The following is a 12,949-nucleotide window of genomic DNA, read 5'->3' on the forward strand; positions in this document are numbered from 1 at the left end:
AGAGAATGAATTAAGATTGAAATGTCCCATTCTTTAGTCTGTCAGTTTGTAACATTAAACCCTAATAAGCATGGTTCAGGCTGATTTCCTTTTCAAGTGATGGACTCCTCACTGTGTGAGATGCTCATGAAAGCTCTTTGGCTTCTGTATTTCAATGCTATGTTTCCTCTAATTACGTTGTGCTTGGTTCCTGTTTGGAGAATGTGTACTTCTCCAAATTGGAAAGTTCTAAATATTAAAAATGTGATGAATAAAAATAAGTTGTGAGTGTACGAAGCAGTCCGGTTGATAGTTTTCTTTCACAGGTAAATATTTTCCCTGTATGTGTTTTAGTGCCATTACTTTGATTTCTGGCTAATAGAATGGTAAGTATATTTTGCCATGGCACTAGATTTTAAACACAAATGTCTGTTGTGTTTATAAACACATAGAAAAGGCAACACTATCAAGACACTAACCCTGAATTGTTTGGAAGCAACACTTGACAGAATTACACAAGTGGCAACCCCATTTCTCAGAAGGTCTTCTAGCTATAAAGCTAAGAATCCCTCAGGATCCTTATAATTTTCCACAGTTCATTAATTATTTTCTTCATCTAGTTATTTCTAAGGCTTGAGTGATTACCCCTCGGTAGGAATCACACCAGTGTCAGCTTCTGTTCAACTCTTCTGCAGCTAAGGAGTTCTCTTGGTGCCTCCCAGCACCATAGGCCCTCCATACACTTACTCTGATTCTTCCTTTATATACAGTGTGAATCCAGGACATCTTTAAAAGAAAGGAACCAGAGGAAGCTACTTCTCACAGCTATGTCTGTTCTGATCAGAGTTTCTTACAGAGGTAATTCAGGTACTTTCCTAATATTGAGAAGAAAAGAAAACAACTCAAAAAGCCTCTTTTTAAATTTTTTAAAATGTACTGAAATATTAAATGTTTTGTAATTAATTTATCCATAATTAGTTACGAATTTTTCATTCATTGAATTCATTTAATTATGCACTTGAAATAAAAGAATATATTTTTTACAGAAAATGACTTTTGAAAGAAAGAAAGACAGGAGTTGCATTTGAACAGGAAGACTAATAGACAAAACATGTATTTTATGATAGAATATCTGGACGCTTCCAGAATCTAAGGAGGAAACTGATGAGGCAGAAAAGCTTCTGGGATCAAAGAGGAGAACACAGCTATCATTGCACAAAGATGGAGCTAGAAGAGAAGAGAAGAAAGGTCTGTAGTGTGTCATTAGTGAGCTCATTTTATGATAAGTTTTTTAAATAACCCAATAAGCTAGACCACAAGAAAAGACAGGATTCCCAATATACTAAAATGAGTATTTGTCAGTTGCTGCTGGTAAAATGAGGGAGGGACTGCAGAGTCCTCACAGGGAGAGCTTTTCTGAAAAAGGGTCACTGGGATTTAAAAACATCTCTAAGAAAACAGAAGCAAAAGAAAACACAATGTATAATACAAGAAGTAACTTGGACCAGACAGAGAAGCACAGGACTATAAGCCCAGCACTTGGAAGGCTGAGGTAGAAGAACTGTGCTTATACGAAGACCATGCCCTAATAAGCAAAGAAACAAACAACAAAGGAAAGGCTCTGAGTAACTGGCCCCATCTATTAAGTGCTTGCTATCCATGCAAGAAGACCCAGGTTTAGATCTTTAACTTTCAGCAATTAAAAAATGGGTGTGATAATCTGTGTTTGAGAACAGGAACCTGGGGAAGTATAGCCAGGAGAATTGTTGGAGCTCTCTGTCAAGTTAGCCTAGGAGAACGAGTTACCTACAGATTCAGTAGAACACTGTACCTCAATAAATAATAGATAGACAGACAGACAGACAGACAAAAGGATAGATAGATAGATAGATAGATAGATAGATAGATAGATAGATAGATAGATGATAGATATTTAGGCAGCCCATTGCCTCTACATGTGCTCACATACCATTACAATTTAACTTGGAAATATTTAATGCCTTATATTTTAGTGAACTTGAAGTCCAATATCAAATATAATTAGAGAGAATATACACAAATACTGTCAGACTCTTTGGCTGCTGTGATCATCTGCTTCCATGATGTTTCCTAGGTTGTGAATAAGAAAAATTCTATGTAAGAACATTTCTATTTTTCTACATTATACATAAATAATGTATAATGTAGAAAAATAATGTAGAATGTAGAAAAATAGAAATGTTCTTACATAGAATTTTTCCCTGCTCTCACCCCTGCTCTCAATAATGTACATAGATAAATAATATACTACTATATTAAAACATAGCTTTCCTTTTCATGTTTATGCATGAAAATGTATTAATATTGTTTTTAAAATTAGCTTGCAAGATAGTAGATTTCCACATGGGATTTTCAAGCATATTTCATTTTGGTTGACCTAGCTCCCCCTCCTGTTTTCTCCCTGTCTCCTCCTCTTATATTGGTCCCCTGCAATTCCCTTCCACATTGTCCCACTGTCTTCCACTTTCCTTTTAAAAATTCTTCTTTTCCTAATCACATGGTCCCCTTTCTAGTTTTCTGTTTTTTTCCCATGTCCAGACCAACTTGGATCTAAATATTTAACTAGGACTGAATATAAGAGACAACATATGGTATTTGCCCTTCTGTGCCTAGTTTCCCTGCTTAACATCACAGTTCTGGCAAATCCATAATTTCATTTTACTTTTCAGATGGATAAAATTTCATTGTGTATATGTACCAAGTTTTCATTATTTGCTGTCACTTCATGAACATCTAGGCTAATTTATTTTCATGACCATTGTGAATGCAACAGGAATAAACATAGATATGCAACTTATCTCTGTAGTAGGACATACATTTCTATAGATCCATCTCAAATTCCATATAGCTGGGTCACATGGTGGTCTTTAATTTTTAGAGAAACGAACAGCCTGATTTCCATTGTGGCTGCACCACTTTACATTCCTCAAGAGCATTTGTTGTCCTCTGCTTTCTTAATGAATTTCATTGTGTCCAGAGTGAGAGAAATGTCAAAGGAGGTTAACTTTCATTTCTTTGGTAGCTATGGAAGCTCAAAACTTTAAAATTATATATTAGCCATTCATATCTTATTTTTTAGAAATGTCTATTTAGTTATTTGATCAATTTATTGATTTATAGACTTTACTGTGGTTAACTATTGCAATCCATTACATACTTAAGATGATACTAATCCTTTGCCTTACATATACCTAGAGAATATTTTTGCCCATTCTGTAGGCTCTATGAATAGGATCTTGGCTATACAGAATATTTTAATTTCATGTAATCACATTGGCCAATTATTTTGGTGCTATGATTCTTTTCTTTAAAAGGCCAGTGGTTGGAATGAGTCCATCTATTCTCAACCTCCTCTAGTTAGAATCTTTCAAGTGTATTTACCTTTTAGATAGCTACATGGTGGACTATTTAAAAGCTACTCGATGGTGAAGCCAACTTAAGAAAGAGATAAGGAGAAGATAGGGTCAAAATGGAAATGGTCACACAAAGAAAATATGGTGGGCGTGTGTTCTATTAAAAGATTTCTTAACAAAGCCTTTGAAAGACTCAAAAGCAAGAATGGAGAATTAATTACATTCATCTTTTTCATATTGCTTATATATCAAAATGCAGAATTTAAAAATTTGTTCAAATGTCAATGTAACCAGCAAATGTTTTATAATGCTTTCTTGTTAACATCACATTATTTTGACATCTTTGATTAAGTAAAATGTTACTAAAATTTAAAAAAAAATTCTATTAACTAAAAAGGAAATGATTATGGATAATGTAGTATATTTGAAGATGTTTGATCACAACCCACAAGAGACATGTATTTAACATTGTTATTTAACATAATAATGGATAAATACCAGGAAAAAATTGAGAAGGCATCATGGAAAAAAATAACTACCTCTCAAAATATTTTGGTTATGAAAAGAAAATCTATGGCCAGAAGGACTGGTCAACATGCAGGTTAGTATTATATACTAATTGTCCTTCCTTATAGGTGATGTCTAATCAAACCTCAGTCACTGAATTTCTCCTCCTGGGAGTGACAGACATACAAGAACTAAACCCTATTCTCTTTGTGATTTTCTTTACCATCTACTTTGTCAATATAACTGGGAATGGAGCCATCCTGATGATTGTCATCTTGGACCCAAGACTCCATTCACCTATGTATTTCTTCCTCGGAAACCTAGCATGTCTAGATATCTGCTTCTCCACTGTGACACTGCCAAAGATGCTGCAGAACCTCCTCTCCACAAGCAAAGCTATTTCCTTCTTGGGATGCATAACTCAGCTCCATTTCTTCCACTTTTTGGGTAGCACTGAGGCCATGCTGCTGCCAGTGATGGCATTTGACCGCTTTGTGGCTATCTGCAGACCACTCCACTATTCTGTCATCATGAATCACCAGCTCTGTATTCAGATGACTGTTACTATCTGGACCCTGGGCTTTTTCCATGCCTTACTTCACTCTGTAATGACATCTCGTTTGAGCTTCTGTGGTCCCAATCATGTCCATCATTTCTTCTGTGATATCAAGCCATTGCTAGATCTGGCCTGTGGAAACACTGAGCTCAACCTTTGGCTGCTCAATACAGTCACAGGCACCATTGCCCTCACTCCCTTTTTTCTGACATTTCTCTCCTATTTCTACATCATCACCTATCTTTTCCTCAAGACTCGTTCTTGCAGCATGCTCCACAAAGCTCTGTCTACCTGTGCCTCCCACTTCATGGTTGTAATTCTGCTCTACGTTCCAGTTCTCTTCACCTATATCCGTCCTGCCTCAGGCAGCTCTCTGGATCAGGATAGAATCATTGCCATCATGTACAGTGTGGTCACCCCTGCTCTCAATCCACTCATCTACACCTTGAGAAACAAGGAAGTGAGGAGTGCATTGAATAAGAAGGTGAGAAGATGGCTCTGATTTGAAGAAATCTAAATAACTCTGCTTTGGTGTAAATAACCAGGCAATATATATTTCTAAAATTAAGATATGTTCTTATGTATAATAGATGTACACATATATTACTGAACAAATTGAATAATGTCAAATATATCTAATTGTATTGATCTTTTAATGCAGGGGAAACTTAATTTGTGGTGATTTAATCATAGAATTTATTTCCTAAATTTGATTTTGGCACATCAGTTGATAGCAGTTGACTTTTAATTTACTGCACTGTGTCTTGTATGTAACTGGGTATAGAAATTTGTGTATACTACCCACTTCTAGAATATTTAGAACTTACACTTGTTCATTGTTCAACTCATATTTTTGTATGAATATCATTTCACTTGCTTATTTTGAAGAATTATTTAAACTATGGTTTATCAACTGGAAATCTTAGTTGCATATCATGAATGAGCTGCTAAAAATTTCAGAGACAAAACATTTCTTTTTCTAATTCTGTTTCTGTAATTTTGGGCTGGTGGAAGGGAAGGGATAAGTTTTTATTTTTTAAATTTTATTATTGACTATTATTTTTGAGACTAGGTCCCCTATAACTCAGGCTGGCCCTGAATTTCCCATACTCTTGCTTCAACTCTCAATTGTTGGGATTATAGGTCTTTATATCCCACACATGCCTGAACCCCCCAGACCTGGTGTCAGTTAAAAGGAGGCACAGAGTAGGACTCTGGTGTGGTTTTAAAGACTGAGTATCTTCAGACATTCTAGCTCTCTAACTATACTGAAATGCAGATGATAACTTCTAAAACATCCTAAAACCTTTTTTTTTTTTTGCTGTGAAGATTAAAAGCCCCTGGCTTAGGCAACTAACATCTGTAGTCTAACAGCAGGTGTGGATTAAGTAAAACTTTAATTGGTTGAGCTGAAAGACTCTGAGAGGAGCTGCTCGCTCAGGCCTCAGGACAATAGCGGACAACCAAGAACTCACAATAGACCGAGCTTGTTGCAAACCACATGAGGCTTTATTCGGGGGAAAGTCAGAGCTCTGGGGATGACTCTTATCCCACGCAGGGGTAGAGGAGTCGACCTCGAGGGGAAAAAGATCCCAGTTTTTATAGGCCCTGGGGGGGAGGAGAAAGGGGAGAGTAGGGGATTTCCAGATCTAAACAATGTCTATTCTCAAGAAATGGGTATGGGAGGGGTACAAGGAAAGAGTCTGGTGCAGGTGTAGCAACTCAGGATTGGCCAGGCTGTGGTTGCTGGGGAGATTTTTTGACTCTTTCTTAGCAACCAATATCACAAACACCTGGCAATGGGCTTCATCAGTGGGCACACACATGGGTCAAGGAACAGTCAAAACATTGGCAGACACACAGGTTCAAGGAGTGGCCAGAGCATTATGCACCTCTATTTTTCTAAATCAGTGAAGCTAGTTCTGCTAACACTGACATCAATTTTGCCAATTTCAGGGCTTCTGTGACCTTTTACATTCTGTCAGGATCTTTCAGAGCCTTTTTTCTGTTGTCCAGATGTCTCTTACTTGTCAGGCTAGGGGGGATTTTGGAGCAATAAACTACTTTTGAACCAGGAGAAGAGAATAATGCTCACAGAATGAAAACTTTTACATAAGCAAATATGCATAAACACATATGAATTTATATATAGATTCAATCATGTACATTTATACATTTCCATTTAAACCAGTTGGTTCTACCTTGCATACATTATCGCATTTATATACTTACACGCGCGCACACACACACACACATACATTCTCACAATTACATACTTACACACACACATCCATACTTACATATGCATTTGGAGAGAAAAAAAAAAAAACAAGCACTAGTGCAGAAAGAACTTATTCATTCTGGATGGAAAATGAGCTTCAATCTTTATTGCATTGAGAAAGAAAACTTATCTACACTTTTACTGCTAAATGAATTAAACCCACATCTGTAAGAAGAAAGCTCTGTAACCACCCATGGAAGGAGTTACAGAGACAAAGTTTGGAGCTGAGACGAAAGGATGGACCATCTAGAGACTGCCATACCAGGGGATCGATCCCATAATCAGCCTCCAAATGCTGACACCATTGCATACACTAGCAAGATTTTGCTGAAAGGACCCAAAGATAGCTGTCTCTTGTGAGGGTATGCCAGGGCCTAGCAAACACAGAAGTGGATGCTCACAGTCAGCTATTGGATGGATCACAGGGCCCCCAATGGAGGAGCTAGGGAAAGTACCCAAGGAGCTGGGGGATCTGCAACCCTATAGGTGGAACAACAATATGAACTAACCAGTACCCCTCCCCCCCAGATTGTGTCTCTAGCTGCATATGTATCAGAATATAGCCTAGTTGGCCATCAGTGAGAAGAGAGGCCCATTGGTCGTGCAAACTTTATATGCCTCAGTACAGGGGAAAGCCAGGGCCAAGAAGTGGGAGTGGGTGGGTGGAGGAGTGGGTCGGAGAGGGAGGGTGTGGGGGACTTTTGGGATAGCATTGGAAATGTAAATGAAATAAATACCTAATAAAAAGTATATTTTAAAAAAAATACAAAAGGAGAAGAAGAAGAAGAAGAAGAAGAAGAAGAAGAAGAAGAAGAAGAAGAAGAAGAAGAAGAAGAAGAAGAAGAAGAAGAAGAAGAAGAAAGCTCTGTTCTCTTTATTAAAACTAAGCCTGGCCAGACAGTGGTGGCACATGCCTTTAATCCCAGCACTTGGAAGGCAGAGCCAGGCAAATTTCTGAGTTCGAGGCCAGCCTGGTCTACAGAGTGAGTTCCAGGATAGCCAGGGCTAAACAGAGAAACACTGTCTTGAAGGGGAAAAAAAAGACTAAGCCTGCCTTATTATTAAGAAAAGATCCATTCTCCTTCCTCTGCTCTCTCTGCATCATCTTCATTTTCCCTCTTTCCCTCTGCATTCTGCATATTGCTCTCTAAGTTTGTTAAGTTACGTAGAGTTTCTAAGTTATTCTACTCTGTATTCTCCTCCTAACTTCTCTCCCCTCCTGCTCTGATATCACAATAATTCTTTAACTCTCAATGCCTTTTCTCCCAATGCTATACCTTTACAGCTAAGTTCTTTTTTAGTTCAGTTCTGTTTAAAACGGTCTCTTGTGTCCAGACATTAAAAAAAAAAAAAAAAAAAAAAAAAAAAAAAAAAAAAAAAAAAAAAAAACCTCAGTTCTGTTCTAAAAAGCTCTGTTCAGATATGTCTTTAAAAAAAAGTATTCTGTCTTAAAAAATACTCCTCAGCTCAGTTCTGACTCTTTTCATTGTCCTCACCATGTATACATCTTTCAGAATACATGATCACATGGTAAAAATTTCATCACAAGTTCACACCTAAAGTCAAGTTGTAAATCAAATAAAAATATACAACAGTAAATATCATTACATGCACATCCATTAGGAGCATTTATCTAGCTAAAACTTGATCACCTGTGACAGCTTCACAGGTTCACTGAGAGTTGAAAACCATAGCTAAGTTATTAGTTGCCACGGCACTCCAGTGGAGTCAGCCTGTCAGGCAGAGATGCCTAAAAGCTGTTCACGAGGAAAAGAGTTTCAAGGAAGCTCTCCTCCTGGAGTCTGACGAAAGCCAGCTCTCCAGTTGGGTCAGTTTGACAGGCGAAAGCCTGGAAGCTGCCCACGAGGAAAAGAGTTCCACAGAAATTCCCTCCTGGAGTTTGGCGTTTCCCCTAACCCATAAAATTAATTTTCCACAGCCACGTTAGTCTAGTATATGGATCCACATGCTCTCTATTTAGTATTACCTTATTGTAAATGCCTTTTAAGATTGTATTCTGAATTAGCTAAAGCCTCTCCCAGTGTTCCAAGATCCCAGATAGCAGCAAGGAGTTTAACCTATTCAGTAACTAATTAAGCATCACAATAAATCAGAGCTATTATCTGCAGAAAGAGCCTGGGAGTCTCACTGAGATAGAAATCTTTTACTACAGGCTACATTCCATGCCAAGAGCAAGTTGATATACTATCCTGATAAAGGGGGAATTCTCCAGACAAGATAAAGTTTTACAAGACCTAAGAATTTAGAGCTCTGTGATACCACATTATTCTTGAGTCTTGTCAAGAGTTAAAACCCCCTGGTGCTATTAACACTAAAGTGTGAAATTCTTGCCTGGCATTAGGCTGATCCTAGGCAGGCCTTGTTATCCCTAATGTAAACATTTAATTAGTTCCTGCAAATTCTTTTCTGTTGTATCTGGCAAATTTCAGTGTACCTTGTCTTATTTGTGATTTGTAGCTCCTGATAATTCGCTGTAATATAATGGTCTTATGCTCAATCAGAAATTATATTCAGATCCAACACCTCTCCTGTGTGTGTATCTGTTTTTCACTTCATCTGACTCTTTGTCCATCTGCTCGAGAGACTGGTTTTACACAGACACAGGGGCCCAGAGGGTCTGCGGCAATTAGTGATGTTTTCTATAGATAAACCTAGTCAATATTTTGTGTTCTGTTCTAGCACCTATAATAAATCATTATCTCCCTTTTATGATCTTAGGTTAATGGTTTTATGGTCTTTTGGAATGTACTCTGAGTAGTAGAAAGTCTGGTTAGTATCTAGAAGCAATTAACTGGTGGCACATGGTGAGACTGACAGAGTTCACAATGCAGTTTTGAGTATCACAAAGAACTTAATAGCAGTCCCACTATAAGAGAGCTTAAGAAATACTGATATAATTTTAGGAATTCTTATAGGATCATCATTAAGAATTAAGAAGTCATCTGTTTATATACTATCACAGCAAGGCAATACATCTTTGTAGATCTGCAGAGATCTACTCAAAGGGTGGGCTAATACCTAGTGATTGTCATGTATGTTTAATAATACAGAGAAAGCATATTAATAGCAGGAATCTTTCCTAAAATAATTTTCTCCTGGGCCTTGCCTATGGAGAAAAATTGTTGTGGATTATTATTGCCCAGGCAGACCGTCTTAGGAAGATCTCCTGCTAATGATTAGCTTGTTCTATGATGGCTCCTGACATAAGCCTAGCTTTATAAACAGTTTAGAAAACATACTTCATTAAGTAGACATATCAAATGTATATAGGCAGAAGGATGTTGAAATATTTTACATCTGACTGTCAAAACTCTGAAAAATCTGGTCAGTACCTTCTCTTTTCCCACCAATACTCTAAGGGTTGAGTAGACTTAGCTAACAATGTTCAAGTTGGAATTTAGACCAAGGTGAGAGTGCGTCTTGTGGTTAGATTGTTTCAAGCCTATTTTATTTGTCAAATATCTTTATTTAATATTTGTATGTTTGTATCTAATCCACCCACTAGTCCTTGTTTTCCAACTCCTCCTCTATATACCCTTCATCTTCACCATACAACTTCCTTTGCTTTCTCTGGTGAAGTATATGTTTGTATACAAACAGTGTTTGCTGTACACTAGAAATGAAAATGCAGTTGTGCACATGAACTCACAATGCCCGGAACTGAATATACAACTTTTTCACAAGATTAAGCCAGAAAAAATTGCATGAATTTCCACCCCTAGCTGAAGAGCTTGGGCAGTAAATAGCTACTGGGAGAAAGAAGGAGAGTCTTTTTTCTTCAGGAATGTGAGCCATGCTCTAGTATGTGAGTGCACATATATGCATATAAAGGCAGGACAAAATGTAATCACTATGTATTCAATGAGATTTTCTTTAAAAAAAAAGTGAAACCCATATGGACTTACTCCTCTTAAAAAACAAAACAATTAAAGATATTAAAAAGAAAACAATAAACTTTAAGGTAGAAGAGATCTTTGCTCTTGACAAAAGGTGCAAAGCTACCCCCTTCAGTTCCTGCAATGGGGCCACAAGGCTGTAGAAACTGTACCTCAGTAGGAAAGCTCTTTGATTTTGCACTAGGGCAGGTCCTATGGAGATGGTCACCAATGTTAGGTGTTCACAACCAGCAAAACATTTCCTGCAAAGCCAGAATTCCCCATAGTTGTGATCTAAAGATTTGAAGTTTTTCTCAGTGTCATTTAGTGAATGTGTCTATTTAATTATTATCTAGTTAATTCAGTTTGGATTCCATCAAAGTAACAATGACCGTTTCTGAATGAGAGGAGGCAGCACCCTTAACAAACATTACTTTTCAAATTAATGCTATCAAATTTTACTTTACAATATTTTAATATATTTTTATTATGTATTTTCCTCAATTACATTTCCAATGCTATCCCAAAAATCCCCCATACCCACCCCCCCACTCCGCTACCCACCCATTCCCACTTTTTGGCCCTGGCCTTCCCCTGTACTGAGGCATATAAAGTTTGCATGTCCAATGGGCCTCTCTTTCCAGTGATGGCCGACTAGGCCATCTTTTGATACATATGCAGCAAGAGTCAAGAGATCCAGGGTACTGGTTAGTTCATAATGTTGTTGCACCTACAGGGTTGCAGATCTCTTTAGCTCCTTGGATACTTTCTCTAGCTCCTCCATTGGGGGCCCTATGATCCATCCAATAGCTGACTGTGTGTTATACACTTAGGTTTTTACTAGGCCCCAGCCTAGTCTCACAAGAGACAGCTATATCAGGGTCCTTTCAGCAAATGCTTGCTAGTGTATGCAATGGTGTCATCGTTTGGAGGCTAATTATGGGATGGATCCCTGGATGTGGCAGTCTCTAGAGGGTCCATCCTTTTGTCTCAGCTCCAAACATTGTCTCTGTAACTCCTTCCATGGGTGATTGATCCCAATACTAAGAAGGCGCAAAGTGTCCACACTTTGGTCTTAATTCTTCTTCAGTTTCATGTGTTTTGCAAATTGTATCTTATATCTCAGGTATACTAAATTTCTGGGCTAATATCCACTTATCAGTGAGTACATATCATTTGACTTGTTTTGTGATTGTGTTACCTCACTGAGGATGATGCCCTCCAGGTCCAACCATTTGCCTAGGAATTTCATAAATTCATTCTTTTTAATAGCTGAGTAGTACTCCATTGTGTAAATGTACCACATTTTTTGTATCCATTCCTCTGTTGAGGGGCATCTGGGTTCTTTCCAGATTCTGGCTATTACAGATAAGGCTGCTATGAACATAGTGGAGCATGTATCCTTCCTACCGGTTGGGACATCTTCTGGATATATGCCCAGGAGAGGTATTGCAGGATCCTCCGGTAGTACTATGTCCAATTTTCTGAGGAACTGCCAGACTGACTTCCAGAGTGGTTGTACAAGCTTGCAATCCCACCAACAATGGAGGAGTGTTCCTTTTTCTCCACATCCTCGCCAGCATCTGCTGTCACCTGAATTTTTGATTTTAGCCATTCTGACTGGTGTGAGATGGAATCTCAGGGTTGTTTTGATTTGCATTTCTCTGATGATTAAGGATGCTGAACATTTTTTCAGGTGCTTCTCAGCCATTCAGTATTCCTCAGGTAAGAATTCTTTGTTTAGCTCTGAGCCCCATTTTTAATGGGGTTATTTGATTTTCTGGAGTCCACCTTCTCCAGTTCTTTATATATATTGGATATTAGTCCAATTTCTGATTTAGGATAGGTAAAGATCCTTTCCCAATCTGTTGGTGGCCTTTTTGTCTTATTGACAGTGTCTTTTGTTTTGCAGTTTCAAGAGGTCACATTTGTCAATTTTCGATATTACAGCACAAGCCATTGCAGTTCTATTCAGGAATTTTTCCCCTGTGCCCATATCATTGAGGCTTTTCCCCACTTTCTCCTCTATAAGTTTCAGTGTCTCTGGTTTTATGTGGAGTTCCTTGATCCACTTAGACTTGACCTTTGTACAAGGAGATAGGAATGGATCAACTCGCATTCTTCTACATGATAACCACCAGTTGTGCCAGCACCATTTGTTGAAAATGCTGTCTTTCTTCCACTGGATGGTTGTAGCTCCCTTGTCAAAGATCATGTGACCTTAGGTGTGTGGGTTCATTTCTGGGTCTTCAGTTCTATTCCATTGGTCTACTTGTCTGTCACTATACCAGTACCATGGAGTTTTTATCACAATTGCTCTGTAGTAAAGCTTTAGGTC

At 38.0% G+C, this 12,949-nt stretch overlaps 1 protein-coding gene across 1 annotated transcript; it reads left to right on the forward strand.

The window, feature by feature from the left end:
* Positions 1 to 4,009: 4,009 nt before the first annotated feature.
* On the forward strand, positions 4,010 to 4,936 carry LOC110284242 (olfactory receptor 12D1-like). Its single transcript, XM_021149960.2, has one exon. The coding sequence runs from the start codon at positions 4,010 to 4,012 to the stop codon at positions 4,934 to 4,936; it is 927 nt and encodes a 308-aa protein (XP_021005619.2).
* Positions 4,937 to 12,949: the final 8,013 nt, after the last annotated feature.

This window comes from Mus caroli, unplaced genomic scaffold (genome assembly GCF_978045245.1).
Source record: "Mus caroli unplaced genomic scaffold, Mus_caroli_1 scaffold_18, whole genome shotgun sequence".
NCBI lineage: Eukaryota > Metazoa > Chordata > Mammalia > Rodentia > Muridae > Mus > Mus caroli.